Source organism: Engraulis encrasicolus, chromosome 20, assembly GCF_034702125.1.
Source record: "Engraulis encrasicolus isolate BLACKSEA-1 chromosome 20, IST_EnEncr_1.0, whole genome shotgun sequence".
NCBI classification, from domain to species: domain Eukaryota; kingdom Metazoa; phylum Chordata; class Actinopteri; order Clupeiformes; family Engraulidae; genus Engraulis; species Engraulis encrasicolus.
The window spans coordinates 25,381,853-25,405,494 of record NC_085876.1 but is presented as its reverse complement, the minus strand read 5'-3'; the positions used below and the strand labels follow the sequence as shown (position 1 = coordinate 25,405,494).

General features: G+C 43.1%; 1 protein-coding gene across 1 annotated transcript; it reads left to right on the top strand.

The window, feature by feature from the left end:
* The first annotated feature begins 1,968 nt into the window (after window positions 1–1,968).
* tmem222b (transmembrane protein 222b) lies at window positions 1,969–22,421 on the top strand. Its single transcript, XM_063184865.1, has 6 exons — window positions 1,969–2,105; window positions 3,870–3,954; window positions 9,148–9,179; window positions 10,361–10,457; window positions 11,865–11,995; window positions 21,063–22,421. The coding sequence occupies exons 1-6, from the start codon at window positions 1,987–1,989 to the stop codon at window positions 21,148–21,150; spliced, it is 552 nt and encodes a 183-aa protein (XP_063040935.1). The 5' UTR covers window positions 1,969–1,986; the 3' UTR covers window positions 21,151–22,421.
* The last annotated feature ends 1,221 nt before the right edge of the window (window positions 22,422–23,642 follow it).

The following is a 23,642-nucleotide window of genomic DNA, read 5'->3' as shown; positions in this document are numbered from 1 at the left end:
GGATTAAATGTTTTTTTCATGCCTATAAGCTTGTAAGCTTGTTTCATGCATAATAGGCTTGCTTTTCGCCTACCAAAATAGTAATGACCCATTCTTAATCTTTTAGGCCTATATTAAGACTTTGCAATGTCATAGAGTAGAGAGTCAAGTTAAGAATCAATTATTGATCCCAGGGGGAAATTAAGATGTACAGTAGCATACATACATATATAAATACAGAAGACATAACACACTAGACATTACACACATCCTTACACATATATTAACCATGTATAGCTCACTCTTACATACATACAGCCCTCTCTCTCTCTCTCTCTCTCTCTCTCTCTCTCTCTCTCTCTCTCTCTCTCTCTCTCTCTCTCACACACACACACACACACGCGCGCGCGCACACACACACACACACACAGCAAATGATTAAGTGTCCACAGTGTCACATGTGCCTTACTGTAGCTGAGCGGCACATAGTAGCCCAAGACAAAGTGACCAACAAAGTGTCCAGGACGGTCAGAAGTCACTGTGCATAGTAAAGATAAAGTGTCACTCAGAAGTCACTGAGCATAGTACAACATCCATTGTATTCCTTGGAAAAAGATGGGGTATCGCAAGTCGCCTGCTGTGCCGCTCCACACACAAACATAGCAGTTTATTTGTGATATAGCTGAGTTTTTTTTTCAGCAAACAGTGAATCAGATAGCTGGTGATCCCTTCTGCATCAAAGGGCTGGCTCGGCCTGGATGTAATAAGCCTTTTTCCGCAGGTCCATTGCACTTGCTTTTGTCATCCGTAATTGCTCGTCACTCATTGACACTTCCCTTTACTAATGCATGCGGCATTAGCTGAGTTTCATTGTGTAACAACTTAAACAGACACTGGCAGGAGACTGGCTTGTAAAGTGATCGGCGGTAAATAATTCAAACACTTTCTGTAATAGGTAGTAGCCCATATAGTCTCACCCCGAATGGCTGCAAGGCACCACAAGGGCAATGGCACTTATGATAGCAGCATGGAAGGTAAAATCACAAGACTGTGTGTGTGTGTGTGTGTGTGTGTGTGTGTGTGTGTGTGTGTGTGTGTGTGTGTGTGTGTGTGTGTGTGTGTGTGTGTGTGTGTGTGTGTGTGTGAATGTCATATCTCTGTCTATCTGTCTGATCTGCGTGTGTGTGTGTGTGTGTGTTAATATCATATCTCTGTCTATCTGTCTGATCAGTGTGTGTGTGTGTGTGTGTGTGTGTTTGTATCATATCTCTCTACCTGTCTGTCTTTTTCTTAACTGGTTCTACTGTTTCTTTGCCAGTCTGCCTCCATATTAATGGACTAACCTTGTTTGAAGGCTAAATAGGACGCATGCAACTGGTAGCCTAGCTCCTTTGTGAGTGTCTTCTTTTTTCTGGCTATAAGACAGGCCTCTGACTTACTCAAAACTATTTCAGCTTTGTTCACCTCTCTCCCTCCTTAATTACTCTGATTACTAGGCTACTTGTCTCTGCCTTGCTTGAGACACATTATATCTGTCTGTTTGCATGATGGTGGAGTGGAATTACCTCTGGCTGAGGTTGATTGTGACAGGCTTGCCTAAAATATTTTTAAATTGGTAGGACATTCCGTTTTATTTCATAATTAGAATTGGTAGCCTAATGATTCCCCCCTCCAAATGTCAATGTAAACTTAGTGCATGTGGCTTTAAACGTCTTCTGCCATGAACATAATGTAGCCTAACAATAGCTTTGGCACATGAGTGCGCATACCCCGTGCCAAAAATAATTATTTTATGGAAAGCAATTGGTTAACGATGTGTGTTTCCAAATAGGTTCACAGCATTGGTGCGCATCCTCACCCGGCGAAACTGATGGCCTATTAATGACAGAATCGACTCCCTCTGAAAGTTCCCTGGCTGGGACACCGGAAGCGCGCCGTTGCTCTTTTTGGCGAGAGCTGCGGCTGCCAGGAAGCGGAACGAATGAAGTTCATTTTTCACTGTTGGTGATGGCGGATGTTGACGAAATAGACACTACGAAGAATTATAACATAGCCGTTGAGAGGATAGACCCCATTACGAGTCGCTATCCTTACTGTATTGTTTGGACGCCCATACCTGTTCTATCGTGAGTGTCTCGCGCATCCTGTCTTCATGTTTGCGAGTGCAAGGTGTTAACGCTAGCAAATTGGTAACCCTTTAACGCGCGGTTTGGGGTGGTTTCGTGACAGGCGAAGGGATTCAACAATGTCCATGTTCATTATTGTCGGTACAGTTAGCTACGGAAAGAGGGAAATATATATTTCAGATATCAGCTGTGCTACGTTAGCCATGTAGAATGTCATGGTTGGTCATGAGCTTTATAACTTCATAACCGGTGGTGTAAATTGTTCTGTTTATATAGCCTAACGTAACAGAATTTCCAAGTGACAGCTGTGGATATCTGGATGTTTCTATAACAGCATTAACCAGGGTACATGCACAAGGTGACGTACTAAGGGGGTGTCCTGGTTTTCCTGAATGACAGCCAGTGTTTATACTTCTCATACATTGTTACATTGTGTTGTTTGCCCATTTCCCACCCTCTGTGCCAACAGTTGTAATTACAGCATAATCGTGATAATGCCTGCGTTTTTTTGTGTGTTGTGCCGAGGACATTGCCGTTCCAACTGTTCTTGTTAGCCACCAGCCCCTTTACGGATGCTTCAGCTGAAGAAAGACTGTACCACTGCCACTGTCACATCCCACGACCCCTCTTTGTCCCCAAGCGGAGCAACACTGTAGCTATTGTACGCAAAGCCTTGGAATGATGCATCTGCATTCACGTGGCTCGATCGCTTCCGTTTTGACAAGTGCGCCCTGAGCGCATCTCACTCTGAAACTGCAGTAGACCATCAGTCTGACGTTTATCTGCACCTGTCACTTGTATTTTTCTCACAGTGTAATGCTCGCCACTCAACTGAAATAGAAAATAATACATTTAAGTTAAAAAAGAGTATGTTAATGAGTATTACAACAATGTTACAACGTTATTTTTTATTAAGTAAGGGCACTGATACATTTCTGTGGAGACATTTTAACTGCTAGAGCTCGATTCATCTTATGCCCTTTCGTTTTGTATCTAGGTCAAGTGCTCTCTTTCTAGGAAGCCATCCGATATTAATAATTGCATGGGCTGCACTGTAACTAGGATGCCTGGCTCCGACTCCGACTCCGGCTGTGGCCCCCCCTGTCCTACTCCACTTTGCCACCCCAGTCAAACATCGCTTACTGTGAAAGGGCACTAATCCTCCAGATGCCTCATAGCCTATAGCCTGTGCGGCCATATATCATGGTGGGACTAGAGGCATGAATCTTAACATCTGGTTTTAAATATGTTGGGGTGGTAGAACATTTGTGAACAGTGCATGGCGCATATACCTGAACTCCATGTAGTTTAATCCTTTGATAGGGATTCCATTATTTTTTTTATGAATGATTATCTCTATTGTGGTGTCTATGAGTCATAGTCCATATAACTGTTACTAGTTAATTACACAGAGTTGTGTTTTTTCATGGAACTATGCATGTAAAAAGAAAAGAGTTTTCAGTTATACTACTGCAGTGGACATGAATGGGTTTGTTCCATAGACTGTGTGGCTTCGCGTCATAGCGCTGAGAATTGTTTTGTCATATGGGTGCAAGACGAGTTCTTCCGTTGCCTCTCATCATCTCTCTAGAGTAGAGTAGAATAGAGTAGAGGACAGTCGTTAAAACTTTATTAATCTCAGAGGGATAACAGACGATGCATAATGCACAGATTGTGTGTTTTAAGGACAAGTAGCCTACCTGTTATGGACTTGGGCCCTTGAGTCTCATCCAAGTTTGTTGGTCGTCTGTGTCCTCTCCTCAGATGGCTCCTGCCCTTCATAGGACACATAGGAATCTGCACTTCAGCCGGGGTGATAAGAGACTTTGCAGGGCCTTACTTCGTCTCTGTGAGTATGCCACAAAAACAGATGGGTGGTTACATGGGGCTGCTTTCACTTCCCACAGACTTACCATCTTTTTTTTTTGATTTTCCACAATAACATGACACTTGAGACATGTACATGTACAATATGTGACAAGCACCTTTTTTTTAGAAATGCACACAGAAAGGTTTGTATGAAGTTGTACAAAGTCATGTCGCAACGCATGTTTCAGTCAGACGACCAGCCGCATGCGAAAACCATTCCTTTTCCCTCCACAAAACCTCTCTCTATGGCGTACAACAGACGGCAAAGCAACCACCAGCCACCACTGCTGTTGCAGTCTGGACTGTATTTAATAAAGTTTGGGGGTTGCTCTGGAACGCTTGAAACATGTGGCATTTTTCAAAGCCCTTTTAAAAGAAGCCAGACTGTGTGGAGAAGAGGAGGAGGAGGAGGAAGAGAGGGGGAGGTCGAAGAGAGAGGGAGGAGGAGGCAAGAAAGGGTCGTGGGTCCAAACAGAGCATCCAGCACTCCAAATGTCGCCTTGTCGCCCTCTTTCTCTCTCTCTCTCTCTCTCTCTCTCTCTCTTTGGATGATGTTGCTTAGCGATCCCCCTCGAGACTAGTTTGCGGTTCGATAAAACTCTGTAACCTTCCCACAGCTAGCACACCCTGTTATCTCCCACCCCCCTCTGCAAACCAAAAAGAGAAAAAACAAAACAAAAAACAAAAGAAAGAACAGAACAATACAATGTGGATTGTGTTGTGTGTGTAGGCTAAAGACCTCGCCGAGTCAGTCAGCAAACCGCTGAGCCTGGATATCCTTTCAAATTGCGTGACTTTTTGTTTTGGAGATGGTGAAATGTCAGACAGACGTTAACGGCCCCCCTTTTCATGAGAGCAAATCATCTGCTTGGTAATTGATTTCCAGGCCTGTCAGAGAGCCGAGAGGCTGAGGCCGTGACTGCATACTAGCCATAATTAAGTCGCCAGTTTCATCTCCTCCTTGACATATGGCGTGCAGTGGCCTAGACAGCGATGTGAATCATTTTTTCTTTCGCGTCGCCTTTGCAACAGATGTGCATTGTGATCCCGAGCAGTGACTTTTTTTTTAAAGCTTTGTCTTCTAGTGCTCTAAACATTTTGTAGGTCAAGATAGGACCTCTAACACTTTTCACCTTCAGCGTCAAGGCTTATGACTCATTTTGGAGGGCACTCAAAATCAAAGCTCAGAGTGTTACACTGTAGATGTGAAAAAGGCATTCAGCTGATATATTAGTAGACACATTTACAGTTTTCTTTTAAAGGTGCACTGTGTAATATTTTAGTAGTTTATTTCCATAATTCATGCTGCCCTTTCACAAATGTCACCTTTTTCATGAATACTTTGTGCCACCATCAAATTCTATGTATTCATGTAGGGGGATCTTCTCCATTGTCCGCTATTTTGAATTTCCAGAAATAGATATTCTTAGCTGTTAAAATTACTTTACTTTGGTCATATTAGTAAATATTAGTGAATATTTACTAGTAGCATAGTAAATATTAATGAAAAGATCAAATTTGACAGTTGGCAGCACAGTTTCAATGAGCAGCATAGTTACATAGTTGGCAGCATAGTTGGGTTATTGCATTATGTTACATTGCATTGATCTTCTTATTGCAATACCACTTCCCTAACCATTATACCACAGCTGTGAGGCATACAGTTGTCTGGAAAGGGAGCTTAAGTCTAACTGCGCTTTGGAAGATAGCTAAATCCATGGGTCATCCATGGGTCAATGGTTAGAGCGCTGGCCTTTAAATCAGAGGATTGTGGGTTCATATCCCACCCTTACCAGCACCTTCACCCATGGCTGGTGCCCTTGAGCAAGGCACCTAACCTCTCATTGCACCTGGGCCTGTAACCATTATGCTGTAACTAAATAACTAAGTCGCTTTGAATTTTTTTTAAAAGCGTCAGCTAAGTGTAATGTAATGTAATGTAATAAAAAGCAGTGATATCCCATCCATCCCGCTGTTTGGTTTGGTAATTAATTAGGTCAGATTCTACCTGTAAGGACAGTGATTATTTGGAACTGAAGCCAGATCTTCTGTACTGATTAAAGAAGTATGATGGGTTTGATAAACCATTTATCAGGCTAAAGAAATGAGATTCGGCTGACTATAAAAGTCAGATACCCCCATCTGAATGGGGGCTGGAGACTTTAGCTGGCCTTAAGAGGAGGGCTTAAGGAGCGATGTCTCCCCCTTACTCCACAGCAACGCAGCAGTCTCAGGGGTCATCACTAGGTCTTGGCTTTTATGAAGGACCTCCAGTGGTTAAAACCACACACACACACACACACACACACACACACACACACACACACACACACACACACACACACACACACACACACACACACACACACACACACACACACACACGCACGCGCACACACGCACACACAAGTACAACAACCCACACTCACTTAAGATCAATTCTTAACCCTTCACCACTGGTCCCTTTACCCCCCACATCTTCAATACCATCATAGTCGAACAATCGGGCAGGAGTTGTGCTCTCTGGAAGCACGAGCTTGCAGTGGTATAATTGGTACAATGAAGCATCCGTTATGTTTGAGGTATATGTCTCTTTTTCTGCTTTTCCCCAACATGGGGCCTAATGGTCAGGGAGTTGGTATTGAGATCAGGTTCCAGGTGCGAAACCCTCCCTCAGGAGAGATATGGGTAGTCTCCAACACCATCATCAGTGCCTTAAGTTCTACACAGTGTTACACCCAGCTCGTCAATATATGACACTTTGACCAATGACCCTAAAAGTTCAGCCTTTGATTCGCCCCATGACGCAAAAAGCTGTGAGCAAAAGGCTACTATTGTGACGTGTTTCAGCGTGTTTCAAGCATGTTTCAGCAAAGGTTAAAATTTTGGGTAAAGGTTTAGGTTTTGGCAACGTGGCTTTATACATAACCTTTGGCATCATGTATTGATGCTGCCTGGCTGTGAAGGGTTTATTTGCAAAACGGTGTATCTCCATTTTGTAGAATGTTGGGAAATTGACCTTTTGTATTGGGCATTCCATTGAATTGCATTGCAAAATGCATTTTATATAGGTTAAAAAAGTATGTTCTCAAAATATTTGAATGGTAAGAATTCACACATAGGTGATATGCCCTCTGAACAGTCATTTTCAATAATAAAATGCAAAAGTCAAAAAATGGAGATACACCGTTTTGCAAATAAAGCCTTCAAATATACCTTTGGCGTCATACTGGATATTGGGTGTGAGACTGTGTTGCATGTATTCTGGGAAATCCCATGCTGCTTTGCACAGTCTATCTGATCTGAAAGGCATGGATACTTTCCCTAAAGCACTCGCCTGAGATAGGGAGCCAATCTGAGAGCAGACAGGGGTAGAAAGATGGTGAGACGCATTACTTCACAAATGGAAGCTTACAGTTTTTTTGAATACAACTGACACGATTGGCTATGGGCTATGTATACACCAAATGATACACTTGTAACGCCCATAAACGGCCCTGTTGGCAATCGCAAACCACACTTCACCTACGAGAAATTCTATTGGCGGTCTCCAGACAATATCTTACTTGTGATATGGTCTGGTGTGAACCAGGCAAGTTTGCGTGCCCTTGTGTGAGGTATGTAACCAACCTCCACATTACGATGTACCTAAGTATGTTTAAGTTACTTTGAATAAAAACATTAGCTGAGTGTACTACTGTAATTATAATGCAACGGGGAAGGTCAGGGCCAGCTTGATACATGGTACTTACTGTACTTACACTGTTGTTTATAAATTTGAAAATATGAGGCTACTATCCCTCAAAAGCTGCATAGCATATTAATGGTTGTTGCAGCTAGAGACCATTTTGTGCCATCTCCTTCCTCCTATTTATAATAACGTCTTATTCTTCTGGGCCAGTGGTTTGCACACTTAATTAAGATCTGTGGTCGTCTAACCATTTGCCTGACTATGTTCCTTTACCATGGGTTTGTGGAATCAGTTACTCAGGCTTGAGGGAATAGGTTGGGACTGGTTGAGACTGAGTTGCTGCTAAGAAACATGCTACGGTAGCAGTATCGTCCCCTGTCCCCGGCCTAATGTGCAGTGACTTGGCCAGAAGTGAAACCTGCAACGGAATCAGAGTGGGGCAACATGAGACGAGGGAGGGTGTCGTTTGACCTCCTAAAGGGATGACGATGAGGAGTATCACCCGCCATTTTGTCTCGCATCACTCCACCCACCATGGCTCAGGTAGAGACGGAGCGGAATTAGGAATTAATGCTGCGTGATGGGAGGCCGTTTGTAAATGCATTTATAAGGAGGAGGTGTGGCGGTGGAGGTGCCTTGGTCTTGTGGCAGTGGTGTTTCTGCCCAGTGTGGGACTGGAAAAAGAGCTTCACTTTTAACAGAGGCACAGACACATATTACAAGTACATACATACATACATACATACATACATACATACATACATACATACATAGCCTACATACATACATACATACATACATACATACATACATACATACATACATACATACATACATACATACATACATACATACATACATACATACATACATACATACATACATACATACATGAATACATGAATACATAAATATATAAATACATACATACATACATACATACATACATACATACATAGCCTACATACATACAGTACATACATTACATACATTACATACATTACATACATACATACATACATACATACATACATACATACATACATACATACATACATACATAGGCCTACATACATACATACATACATACATACATACATACATACATACATACATACATACTGTACATACATACATACATACATACATACATACATACAGTACATACAGTACATGAAATACATATACCCAGTGCACAGTATACAGTTTTTCTGTGATGAAATGACATGCAGACAGTTATTGATACAACAGCAGAACAGAGCATTGATACAACAGCAAAAGTGTTTCCTTTGCAGCTTATTGCCACAAATGTCATTGTTTTGCGAGCCACCCTCCCCTAGTCTACACTTGCACAACATTTTAATAGCTTTCATTTTGAGTGAATATAACCACCTAATTAACATACATATTTAAATGGTTTTCTTAAAGGTCCTCATTGTTTGTGTGTTTGTGTTGTTTTTCTTTTTACTCTTTTCTCATTAGGAGGACAACATGGCCTTCGGGAGACCCACGAAGTGAGTTCACGAAATTCCTCTGAACGGCTCTTCTCTTCTCTTCTCTTCTCTTCTCTTCTCTTCTCTTCTCTTCTCTTCTCTTCTCTTCTCTTCTCTTCTCTTCTCTTCTCTTCTCGTCTCTTCCCTTCACTTCACTTCATCTGATCTTTCCTCTCCTCTCCTCCCCTCTTCTCTCTTCTCTCTTCTCCTCTCCTCATTATCAATTCTCTCTTCTCTCCCCTCCCCTCCTCTCCCCTCCTCTCCTCTCTTCTCCTCTCCGCTCCTCTCCTCTCCTCTCCTCTGCTCTGCTCTGCTCTGCTCTGCTCTCCTCTCCTCTCCTCTCTAAGATCTAATCTAATCAAATCTTTTCTTCTCTTCTCTTCTCTTCTCTTCTCTTCTCTTCTCTTCTCTTCTCTTCTCTTCTCTTCTCTTCTCTTCTCTTCTCTTCTCTTCTCTTCTCCTCTCTGACGACTCTTTGCAAAAATGCTGAATGGCCTGCAAGGACACAAAGAACAACCAACAACCATAATGCCTCCTTCATGGAAGCGAATATCAAAGACATGTTTATTATTCAGTTTTCCAACCACAGTACAGTCTGTGTGTGTGTGTGTGTGTGTGTGTGTGTGTGTGTGTGTGTGTGTGTGTGTGTGTGTGTGTGTGTGTGTGTGTGTGTGTGTGTGTGTGTGTGTGTGTGTGTGTGTGTGTGTGTGGACAGCATCATTTAAATAGTGCTTTGAGGAGTTGCCAGAGAGTTTTGTGCTCTAGCGGGCAGTGCTTTGCCTTCCCTAAGTCTTTTGTAAATGTTGCAAAGAAGTGAAGTCGCACAGTAAATCTTGCAGTGTGTTGCTGTAATTAAACACTTTGAGAGTCCAATCTAACACTCTTGTAGTTGGCTCAGCTCTCTAAGTACACAAGATTTACTGTGGAAGTAAAGTGAAATAAGACCTTAATCGATTAAAGGCGGTTGTGCAGGTTTAGATTTAAAATAATTTTCAGCACCTTCTTGTTATGTAATAGTACTCATTGAAATTATTGTCCATTGTATTTGACATAGTTGGATACCACAAACCATAATATTATATGAAGAAGTGGCAGAAGTTCTTTCCTCATAGTGCAGTGCACAACCACCTTTAAGTAAAGGGCTCTCTCTCTTTGTCTTTCTGTGTGTGTGTGTGCGTGCGTGCGTGCGTGTGTGTGTGTAGGTACTGGATGCTGGATGTGAGCAAGGTGTATGCCAGCGGCTCTAACGCCTGGGACTCTGCAGTACATGATGCCTCGGAGGAGTACAAGCACAGAATGGTAACTTATTGTACCGATGTGCCGGTATCTACTGGCCCAAAGATGTCTACTGTACATGGAATGCATGCTTTTTGTCAATGTATTCAATGTATGTGTGTGCATTCATCTCTGTGTTAATGTGACTGTACATCAGTGGTTCCCAAAATCTTTCTAGCCTCGCGAGCCATCCTATGTACTTCCGCCAAAGGATTGGCTCCACTACGGTAGTCTGGCCTTGCTCTTGATCGCAACGCCCCCCCATCTAATCTAATCAGAAAACAGCCAATAAGCGAATAAGCGCCCCATGTGGGGGAGAAAGGGGGAGGACACTCGTGACGATGACGAAAACGTCTGCACCAATGGCTCTGGTCTGCGCTATGTTGTTGTTGAGTAACTGTCGGCGATTGGGTGAGAGCTGTCCAATCATTTCAAACCATAACTGAGTGCAAACTTCCTGCTTCCTGAAATTGTGTCAGATCACACAACTTCCAGACCATAAATACGAAATGAATTGGTAGTATTATGGGATGGTTAGGAGCAGGTTAAACTTTTTCAGCGGGGACCCTCTTTTGGACTTCTCATTTTGGAATATTTTCATGACTCCCCACCCACCATAGACTTAGCCTAGCAATACATTTCCAACAATATGAGCGGACAAACTATTATTGCCTTTGGACTTTTTTGTCCATTCATATTGCTAGATTTCCCATAAATAATTTGTCCGCTAATATGGCTAGAAATACACAGGACAGCAGATGCATCTATTAACCATTCAAGTGAATACTGTCACACACAAATTGTGGAATTGTGGAAGCTGTTAACCCCTTAGTGTAGCTCCTATGTTATAACCTTACTGTCACCAAAATTGTAATGTCTATGTCTCAATATGTTACTTGAGGCTCTCGGCGCTGTCATAGCAATGCTGTTATGATGTAGTTGAGTCTTTTCACTAAATAGCGAATAGGCCCGCTGGCGACCCCATCTGCAGTAAGAGGCTACTCTGGTGATTTCCCATTTTTATGCAATGCCTATTTTGACCATGTCCCCCCCCTGCAGTAACTCTGCAACCCCCCTAGAGGTCCCGGACCCCAGTTTGGGAACCACTGCTGTACATCATGTACCTACCTGTAGGAGGCTGCATGTGTGTGTGTGTCCCGTATACGCATGCATGTGTGCCTGTTTGTGAGTGTATAGAACTGTACTGTATGTATCAATGATCCCTGATTGCCAGATATTGCTCTCCCGTTGCTTCATCTTCTCTCTCCTCTCCTCTCCTCTCCTCTCCTCTCCTCTCTCCTCTCCTCTCCTCTCCTCTCCCTCTCCTTCCTCCATCCTCTCCTCTCCTCTCCTCTCCTCTCCTCTCATCTCTCTTCTCCTCTCCTCTCCCTTCTCTCCTCTCTCCCTCTCCTCCTCTCCTCTCCGCTCCAGCACAACCTCTGCTGTGACAACTGTCACTCCCACGTGGCCATGGCTCTGAATCTGATGCACTATGACAACAGTACCTCCTGGAACATGGTCAACGTGTGTCTGCTCGCGCTCATCCACGGGAAGCACGTCAGGTGAGATGCCACTGGCCACCAGCATCGAGCATCGGACACTCTAACCCAGGGGTATCTATTTACAAGTCAGCGAGGGATTTCAAATTCACTCCAGTGAAGGGGCCGAACATAGAATCTGTATAACTGCGAGCAGCACGGTGTCTGAGGTTAGGGTGCGAAACAAGCGGATAGCTTTCCAGACAGAACAGATATTTGCTTCTCTATTTCTTAGTAGCCTTAAGATGGTCTATTTATGAGACTGTTTTAGATAAGATTTCCCTCTCATGTGAATGCATAGTGGAGATATTCCCAACCTGAAGTGTTAGTGATCGCAAATTATGCTCGGCCACAGATGGCACACATACCGGTATTTGTTTTCATTTTGTCCTGGCACTTATGGGGGGCCAGAACCTTGCCATCCAAGGGCCACATATGCCCCCAGGGGCCACCATTTGAACAGCCTTGCTCTATCCTGACCACTGGCAGATTTTTTATTTTATTTTTTATTTTTTGCACATGGGGAATGCCTCTTGAGATGTGGCATCTGGTTTTCAATAGGGTCCCCTTAAATCTGGACAGTACAGACAATGCAAGACAAAACATTGCATCACAACACGCATTTACACACTCATTCAATCCACAGCCCCTTTGTCCCCCCACCTCAACAACCCCCATAGCAATGTGTTCTAGTGTTACTTTTTGTGTATATGGTCCGTGTACTGTACACAGTAAGATCCATGTACACACAGTAAACTTAGCGGTGTTAATCTAACACTTGATACAGACAGTAGATTAGAGTAAAGTAGAGTAGCGGACAAGAGTAGAGTAGAATTCACTCCTCTTGCACTGGCGCTTCTTTGTTTAGTATCGAACTAACAGTGCAAACAAAAAATCATTCTTTTTTATTGAACAGTGAGAAGAATATACCACACATACAAAGTGCATCACTCATCATGCATCATCCCCGACTCTCCCATTCTGCCCATAGCTACCCAAACTTCCCCATTCGCAACCTGCGTGCAAATGTGTTTTTTTTTCCCATCAAATATATGTCACTGACTATATCAGTCCATTCTGTTATAGTGGGTATTAAGAGTGCAAAATGAACAGTGTTTAGTAAGCTCAAACCATGGGCACCATGTTGTAACTCATCCTTTGAGGATTCTACAACATAACCGCGCGAATAGACCAGGCGCGATGCGATTCAAGCGACAGAGTGCAGCAGCAAGCGATACGAGCGATTGAGGAGACTAGAGTATGTCCGTACAGGCAGAAGGCAAAGCATTCAAGCATTCCCATTGGCTGTGGTCACTGACCTCTATACAGTCATTGGCTGTCACGGCTTGTCGCCGAACCGCGTCATAGAAAGTTGAAAAGATTTCAACTTCAAACTGTCGCGCTCGTCGCGCAAATCGCTCTAGTCTCCAGAATCGCTTTTGTCGCGCAACTCAATACAAAGTCAATTACTTCCGTCGCTCGCCTCGCTCAGATCGCCGCTGGTGTATTTCTGTGGTAATGTTGCAGTAACTCTATTGGGCAGCATTTCAGTAGACAAGGGGTTAGGGCTTGCTGACAGCTTTATTGTCAACAGCACCACCAAAGATCTTCTCTCATCCTCCTCTACTGTATGACTGAGGTATCTTGAGCATAGTATCATCCACCCACACTGCTCCCTTGGGACGCCTGCTCTGCTCACCTCTTACAGGGGTGAGGAATAAAATACTATTTGGTTGTGTGGGAGTATGTGTTGTGTGTCACAGGGACAATGGGACGTTCCCAGGGGGATTTAGTAAGTGACAACCTGCATTGCATCGAGAGCTTGGCCGGCTCAAATCATGGTCCCCCTGTGGTAAGCCATCCTCAGTGGGGTTTGACATATCCTGGAATGTGTGCCTCACACGCTCATTAGCTCCATCCCATTATCTAACATCCTTCCCTCGTCTTGCGCTTGTGGCCTCGTCACGCGAGGCAAGACGTCATTGATGATAGACGTTTTTATTCAATATCTCGCAAAAGCACTTCAATAATTCAAAAGCAGTTCAAATGTCATTTTCTCATCATCAATCGGATGTTGAATAGGGAAAAGTACCCCAACAGTTGTTTTGCCTAGGCTGACAATGGGGAAACTATTGCCTTTTTTCATAACGGAGGTGGAGTGCAAGATGAGGACAGGAGGTTAGGTAGTGGGATGGACCCAATGACAAAAAGAATGTGACGCCCCTCACTACCAGAAGGCTGCTCTTGTATTTGATAACCGTATTTAGTGGGTACTGTTGTGTTAAGCAGTTAGTAGCCACCACCACCACATACACTACCATCAGAGTTTAGTAGATATTAGGGGTAGATTATTAGTCTTAGACGGCGTTTATATTAATACTTCACCGTCTCTTTTTACTCTCTCAGCGTCTTGAAATATAGTGCGTGCCAGGCTTGTACGAAATTCCGAATGGAAAGAATTTCAATTCAAAGTAATGCCATAATACGAACACTAGGTGGTGGTGTTCTATGTACTTTCAATGGGTGGTGTAGATTAAATTCAAAGAAATTCAAGGTAATGGCACCACCTAGTGTTAGTATTATGGCATTATTTTGAATTGAAATTCAGTCAATTTGGAATTTCGTACAAGCCTGGTGCGTGCACACACAAACCTTGTCCTGTCTACACAAAGATTTCATCAGGGCAGGGCATGCGCAAGCCAGCATAAACAATGGGCTGTAGGCTAAAACGCCTGAGGAACTGAGGGTGAGAGCTTGTTTTTTTTTTCTTGTTGGTATGTGGCATAAAATCTACTGGCAGGTAGTATGATAAGCCAGACCCTCTCTACTTTTGTGGCTTGCCAGTCAAACTGGCAGGGCCGTGGGGAGAATGATGCTTGTGTGTGAATGTGCGTCTGTGTCCACTCCCTTACAGAAGCCGACAGTTGGTTACAGTTCAAATTGAGCAAGATAACAGCAAAGAGAAGATGATATTTCATTGATATAGAGCCTTCGCGTTCCCATTAAAACATGGACTGGAGGGATTTTGAACAAGAGTACGGCGCACACGGAAGGTCAGTGTAAAATGAGTAGAACACAGTGTCCGTGTTTGAAATCCAAGGCAGCCTCTTTCCCTATACACAACCCGTTGTCTGATCAGATACCTGTAATGGCATTGTGAGGGTATGGATTGAATGTTGTGCGCAAAGGGGGTGGTTCTGGTCACTGACGTACACAGCAGGGCTTGACACTGGCACCTGCCAACCGGCCAAATGCTGGTAAAACTTGGCTGTGGCTGGTAACAATTACAGTGCCACTAGCCAATGTGGCAGGTACCTTATTCAATGGTATGACATATCAGAATAGCATTTATACTGTGTTGTACGCCTTGTGTATCAATTGTTTGTATTTACGCTTAAGAAAAAGCTCAGTCACTCAGTTTCTACTTGTTTGATTTGTTTCCATGTAGAAAGCTATGTACTCATCCTCTGAGGTTAGATGAACAGCGTAATGATAAAGAAAAAAAAACAATATCAATTTTGTGGTTAGTAGAATAGCTGGATGGCTAGTGAAAGCGTAAAAGTTAGTGTCAAGCCCTGGTACACAGGGGTCGGGCAAAACACCTGTCATTTTAGAGTGGGTAGTTTCATGGCTCAAGAGGACCAGCCTCTTGGCCAATCTTCATTAATAGCACATTGCACCAGTAAGGTGAAGTGTGGGTAAAGCGGCGTACACACACACATTACTATCTTCTCGCTTGCTCGCCTACTCGCCACGCTTTCATGGAACTTTCGCTGAAAGTTCCCGCGGCTTTAACTGCCAATGTACAGGCGAGAAGTACCGAGCTCTGCATTCCAATTGGTTACTCGCTTACTTGCCTCGCTCGAAGTTAAAATATTTTAAACTCGGGATCCGCCTACATCGCATCACTTGTACAGTACTCGCCTACTCGTCTGCTCGTCTTGCTGGAACACATTGACATTCTATTGAGTTAATTCGCTGAGCGAGTAACTAGCAGCGACGTGTGTGTACGGCCCTTAAGAGCACAGTTGGGTAAGAGCACAGTTTTGCAAAAAAAAATTGCAATGCACACGGCATTATTGGTGACATGTCAGAGTTCAAAAAGGAGAAATTCTTAGTACGTGTGTAGCTGTTGCATCTTTGACCAAGACAGAAAGTCTTTGTGATGTATCAAGAACCACGGTATCCAAGGTAATGTCTGCATATCACAGAAAAGGATGAATCACATCCAACAGGATTAACTGTGGACGCAAGAGGAAGCTTCCCACTCTAAAATGACAGGTTTTTCTATTATTTTGTACAACCCCTGTATATGTCAGTAGTTTTGGCCGTGTGGCTTACACGCAGTGTTGGGCAGTAATGTATTACAAAAGTAATCAATTACTGTAATGCATTAGAGTGTATTTTACAGTGAATTTTACCCATGACATGTATAGTAGTACATTGTCAAATATATATTTTTTAAATGCAGTACAGTGAATCATTTCTGTTTACAACACACTTTCATTCATCCCTCATGCAGCGGTCTATGCATTTTTTTAAAAACATAATAGGAGCACAGACAAGAATTTAGGAGCACTGTGAAATTGTTAACGCAAAGACAGAAAGAGTCTAAGACAGCAGCCTATGCGCTTTTCCCCACACACATAGGCCTACACATTCTACATGAGGGGTGCCGATCACAGGGCCAGTTTTTCAAAATTCCTCCCAGTAAAGGGCAGAACAACATATTACACATTCATGTCGGTAGCCTATATTCACATTCATAGCACATTCATTTCTATATGCAGCCCTATATGCAGTCTCTTCTGCTGTGTCAATGCAGGTCTGTCGCCTAATTCATTATCATACAACTGTAAAACAAAGCCTGGGGAGTGTCAGTAAACTGACACTCCAGGAGGAAAATGTGAAGGAACTCGTTTTTAAAATCGTTTCTTAAAAAACGGAGATCGATTGAAGAAAAAAAAAATGTACAAAACATTTTTTTTTTTGTACAATTTCGGAAACTATGGCGGGCAAAATTAAATTATGCCGGTGCGCCATAGTTTCCTCAATGTATGGGAAACACTGCATTACTTTTTGCTGTAATGCAGTAATGTAAGGCATTACAGGGCAAAATCTGTAATATTTACTTAGTTACAATGCTAAATAACTGAAGTTACAATGCATTACAATGACATGGATTTTAATGATATGCACTAGGGTGGGTCAGAAAGAAGGTGTTCCCGAACCTGGTAGTTTTTAGACTGCATGCTGCCAAAAACACCTCCTGGATGGGAGGTGAAAAATTCACGACTCTTGAGCTTGATTAACACTGTAATAAAATGCCAGATCCATACGAAGGCCGACAGTTCTTTTGGCGAAAGTAACTAAAGTAATGCAACAGTAGTGTAATGCCTTACATTTTAAATATAGTAATATTGTGGTGTAAGGGGTTATTTTGAAAAGATAGTAACATATAATCAGTAATGCATCACAGTTTTAGAGTTACTTGCCCAACACTGCTTGCACGTATAACTAATCCATTCTAATAGTAAAGATGGCACAGCAGGGAACAGCAGCCTTCCCAAATCTTCCCACTCTGGAACCTGTTCTCAAAAATATCGTTCTAGGTTACCCAAAACGCTGGTACCTTATTAACAAAAATATCAGATTGAGTGAAAAACGTTGCCGTGTAGCAGGGCCCTTAAAACTTTAGGGTGCAGGGTTTTAAGAAGGGATTCAGTGGCACGATGTGTAGTATGTCTTAAAAGCCCAAAATTCTTGCTCATTCACTGTGCACTACACAATAGTTTAGAGAAACAGTTTTCATTTAGCAGTTCTTGCTTCACTGCCGTGTTCTGTTGTATAAGCCAGAAACCACTGTTAGTTTCACATGTATCCAGGGTGGCATAATGTTGTTGGACTATCTTAGTCAGGTAAAAGTCATGCCAACATTTCCCTTGTGGCGTGATGTGCACATCGCATCAGCACTGGCAGCTACTGTTACTCGCGTTTAGCTTTCATTATATAGCAAGGAAGAGTCGGTCAGTTTGCAGCTAGGGCAAGGTGTTCAAAAGTAGCATGGAACAAAGTTCAATGCCACCCTTCCCAGGTGAAAAACTCATATACTTAAAGTGTACTTTTTTTGACCGTACTTAGTACAAAGTGTACTATTTTCGGCGATTTAAAGTGCGCTTCATTGCACTATTAGTGCGCTGAAGCACTACTAAAGCAGTACTTCAGCACACTTGCAGCACACTGAGGATGCTAAATTGGCACCGCTTTTGGACAACTTTAAGTGCACTACAAGCATACTTTTGAAAGTATGCTCCAAACACGCTTTTCATGCATTCGTATGGCATTAAGAGTGTGCTTGAGTACACTTCTATGACATTTTATTGTTACTAGAAGTTCAATAAAAGTATATTAACTTCATGCTTCTTTGGACTACATTGGAACTTTTTAAGTCTGTAAAAAGTATATCATATTAAGTATTGTAAATATATTAACAGGTCTGCTTGAAGTACCTTTACAGTATACTCCAAAGTACATGAAATAACATAAATGTAATACTTGAAACCATGCTGGTCCTCAGAGTTTGTACATTACACGCAGCCACATGTCACAGTAGTGATACGGTATGCATGCCTAGCACGACTGACATTTACAATCAATGCATCTTTATCTTATTACTTTATTTTAATCTTATTCCACCAGCCTGCAGTTTATCACTTGAATTGATCACTTATGGTTACCCTCTATTCTTTGTTTGAACAACTAGTTCCAATTTACCTCCCACCACAATGGCAAGGGAAGTGTGAGTCTATATATACAAGATACAAGATACAAGATACAAGATATTTTATTGTCATGTGTATATATATGAAACATATATATACAATGAAAAGCTTCCCTGCTCTGGTAGTCCCAAAAAAGTTAAAAAAGAAAGTTAAAAAGGCAAAAAAAGTAGGAAAAAAAAAAATATATATATTTAAAAAGTTTAAAAAGTTGAAAGCTGCAAAAAATAAATAAAAAAAAAAACATATACCCTGTAGATTTCCATGCCACGTTTTGGCGCTAACTCACCAGTTTAATTCTAAATAACCAGAAATGAAACCCCATTGAAAATGAATGGGGTTTCATTTCTGTTGAGTTAGAATTAAACTGGTGAGTTAACACCAAAACGTGGCATGGAAATCTTCGGGTATATTGAAGAGGGAAGTTTGGGGCACCAGGTCAACAAACAAGAACAGCTGACAGCAAAGAATCAAGGATATCTGGGCTTCGATAACTCCCATGCACTGTTTTTGCCATTGACTTCAATGTTTAACGCATCATGGCCATTATGGCCATGGGACATTTGGTCATTCTATGTGCATATGAATGGTGAGTAAGTGTGTGTTTGTGCGTGCGCGCGTGCGTGCGTGTGTGTGTGTGTGTGTGTGTGTGTGTGTGTGTGTGTGTGTGTGTGTGTGTGTGTGTGTGTGTGTGTGTGTGTGAGTGAGTGTGTGTGTGTGTGTGTGTGTGTGCGTGCATACATGTATATGCATATGCATATGCATATGCGTGTGTGTAAATGGTCTGTATTACATACAGTATGCTTATGTGAATGGAGATGTGTGCGGGAGTCAGTGTGTGGCATGGAAAGGCAGTCATAACCGGCGGTTAGCAGTCAGCAGAAGCAACGAGCGGTGGTGGTGGTCAAGGACGGAGTACTGCATGGGCCTACCAGGCCCAGGCCTAGGGGCCCAAGAGCCAAGGGGGCCCTGCAGCCCAAGCCTCCGTGTTACAGAAGACACTTCGCTATTGGTCTATATTTATGTTCTCACAGTGTTAAAAATTGCAATTTATTTTCAAATTTCCCTCGGGGGAGAAAACCCAGAGCCCACAACAACAAAATCTCTCTGTAACATCTTCGGTAAACACCCAGATCTTTTCAAACCTCACAGTTGTATGGAGGAGGGGCCTTTCTTGTTGTCTGGCCCAGGGAACCCATGAAGTCATATTCCATCCTGGTGGCGCTGGTAGTGGTTAGTGTTATCAGGCAGCCGAGCTGAAGGGAAACAGATGTCCATTGATGATGTCGCCACTCCACTCCATCCCATCACCTCTGGGGATTGGTTGTTATGGTTACATGTCAAATGCAGAGATCTCTGACATCTGTCTCTTTCTCCTTCTCGGGCTCTCACACAAGCACGCACATACAGTAGGCTACACGCACAGACGGACACGATTGACCTGTCACGATTCAGGTGTAATAAATGTGCTGTATACAGTACATATGTCGACTGCTTTTGTGAAGGTCATTTTCTGACATCTTCTCCATTTGTGAAATTTCTCATGAATCCACTTCAGAAGCCACTACTTTTCCATCTCTTCTCAGTCTTCAATGGCTTATTTAGTGTCTCTCTCTCTCTCCCTCTCTCCCTCCCTCCCTCTCTCTCTCTCTCTCTCTCTCTCTCTCTCTCTCTCTCTCTCTCTCTCTCTCTCTCTCTCTCTCTCTCTCTTCATTGTGCAGTTTCTTTTTTCCTTCTCTTTTCCATCACTCTACCATGCCATCGCTTAGAAGAAGAGTCTGTCTCTCCATCTGTCTTTCTGTCTCTTTGTAGCATAGCTGGGTTCCTTGAAGTCTTTACTCTCTCTTCATTCATGTACAGGCTCATACTTCTTTCTCTTTCTCTCCCCCTTTTCCCCCATCCATCCCTCATCTCATGCCCTCTCTCCCTCCTTCTCTCCATCTGTCTGCGTAGCATACTTGGGTTTCTTGAGACCTTCACCTTCTCTCCATGCATGTGCAGCACTGTTAGCAGGTTCTCTTTCTCTCCCTGTTTTCCTCCGTTCCTCTCTCATGCCGTCCCTCTCTCCCTCTCTCCCTCTCTCTCTCCATCTGTCTGTGTGTATACATTGTCCCTCTTTCTGTCTCTACCCCTCTTTTCCCCAAACTTTTCTCACCCGCCTCTCCTTCTCTCCCTCTCTCCGTTTGTGTGTGTGATCTGTCTGTGTGTGTACATTGTCCCTCTTTCTCTGTCTCTTACCCCTTTTTCCCCCATCCCTCTCTCACCCGCCTCTCCCTCTCTCCCTCTCTCCGTCTGTGTGTGTGTGTGTGTAGCACGGTTGGCTTCCTGAAGACTTGGCTGCCCTTCCTCATCGTGTCCTGTGTGATCCTCATCGTGGCCTTGACTCTCAACCTGGGCTGACACGCCCAGCACACCACAATACAATGTAACACAACACAACACAACACAGCACAACACAACACACCCCAACACAACACAACACACAACACACCACAACACAACACAACACAACACACCACAACACAACACAACACACCACAACACAACACAACACAACACAACACAACACAACGCATCACAACACAACACAACACACCATAACACACCACAACACAACACAACACAACACACCAGAACACACCATAACACAGCCCAGCAAATCACAACGCATCACAGATGGACCAGAGGAACGACCGAAGGATCAGAGAGGGATGGAGAGGAGAGGGATGGAGAAGAGAAGAGAGGGGAGGAGTCGATGGTAGCAGAGAGGAGGGAGACAACACCTGACGGAGGAAAGGGAGGAGAAAGGGAATATGGGGAGGAAATGAAAGAAAAGGAGCAGCAACACCAACCCTCCTTCTCATTATGTTTAATAACAGCAGTTATTGAACAGCATCTGAAAAAAGGAGATGGTTCCGGCTTTAAAGGTGATGCAACCAGGGCCTCACTATCAACAATGAAACCAGAAAAGGAAACAAATGACATAACACTTTTTTTCCTCAGTGCAATAACAGTGCAATGACACGAGGCTCCCACCACAGTTAGCCTCGTAAGTAACTCGTACAGAGACATGCCGGATGCCTTCTGCTAAAGGCAGCCTTCACGGCTACAGTTCACCTTGTTCAAACATGGAGTTCAGTGTCTTGACTTCCTAGAAATGTCTCCTTAAGGTTGTGATCAGTCGCCATGTTCACAAAGGCTCTGGAACTTCTCCTCTCACTTCAGCCTCCCGGAGAAGAGGACATGGCCCCCTTTTTTTGAAAATCGGTTGTGATCTGTTTTTTAATCTTGATGCTCCACAGTTTCTCATATTTAATGAACAAAAAAAGAAGTTTAGAAGTTGATGTTTTCTCTCTTATACAGCATATGCCTTCTGAAGAGTTGTTGCAATTGTTTCCTCGGCTTGAATTAATGCAGCTTTTTGTAGCCCTTTTTCTCCTGTGCAATAACTGCAGACAGGCATGCCTTTACTTTGTTTAATTTACAGTATTTTTTTTTATGTCATTTTTGGAGTGAACACTTAACATTTATTTTGCTGCCTTTACTGAATGTGTATGTTATAGTAAACCCAGCAGATATTTGCACCACATGCTCTTGGAAGTTTTTAAAAGAAAAAACACTATCTGTAGTTCACTGCACATTTTGTACATCGAACATTCAGGCCACAGTCTGTGCCCCGTTCCTGCATGTGATGCTAACTTTTGATGAGAAGTGTGTGTGCGTGCGTGAGTGAGTGTGCATGTGGGTGTGTGCGTGTGTGTGCGTGCGTGCGTGCGTAAGTGAGTGTGCATGTGGGTGTGTGCGTGTGCGTGTGGGTATGTGCGTGTGAGTGATGTGCTTTTGAGAATTGAGCCCGTTTGTTGTCTTCCAGTGTTACTTAAAAATGAGAGTGCAAGTCAGTCAGCATGCATCACATCAGTGGGAATCTGTGGGTGTAATTCATAGCAGACACTGACTGTTGTCCTAAGTGCAGTTCTATCTGTTTTTCGACTCCTCTTCTACCATTGATGTCTGCTTTAAATCCACAACTTCTTTTTTTTTCTTTTTTTACAATAATCAAATTCAAGGACTTGTTTCATTCTCCTCTTGGTCCACGATATTCCAACAAAAGAAGGATTGACCTCTTTTCTTCATCAGCTGTGTCCACTTTTTTCTCCTCCTTTCTTTCTCTTTATCCCTTTCTCTTTCTCCCTTCTTTTTTGTTCTCTACTCTTTGGATGGTCTTTGGATCTAATGAATTCAGTCAGTGCCTATAAGCAAGTAAAGGGGGGTAAAAAAAAAGAAATCTCCTCTTCCCTTGGATAATTCAATGTATCCACATGGTTCCAGGATTAAGAGTGAGGATCTGTGTCCAAAAAAACATGGAGCCCTTCTCAACTGAGATCGCTGTTCCTACTACAACAGTTGGTATTCCCTTCTTTTTTTCCCCCTTTGGGTCACTGTATTGAGACACTGAATGCGCCTCGGTGACAATGATGGTCGGCCTTTTTTGTTTACCTTTCCTTTTTTCCCTCTCGCTCTCTCTCTTTTTTGTGTGCCCTGATGCACTGTACATATTAACTTTCCATTTAGTCCCAAACAGCAGTTGAACTGGCGGGGCTGTAATCCCAGACGATAGCCGGGACACCAAACCCTGTTGCCATGGTGTCAGTGGCAGAATCAAATCCCCCCTTTGTTTCGAATCAAACAGAAAAAAGGCTCTTACCCCCCCACCCCTCCAAACACACACACACACACACACACACACACACACACACACACACACACACACACACACACACACACACACACACACACACACACACACACACACAGGCCAACACACTATGCCACCCCTAACGCTTCCCAACGAACACTCCACTCTCTCTCTCTCTCTCTCTCTCTCTCTCTCT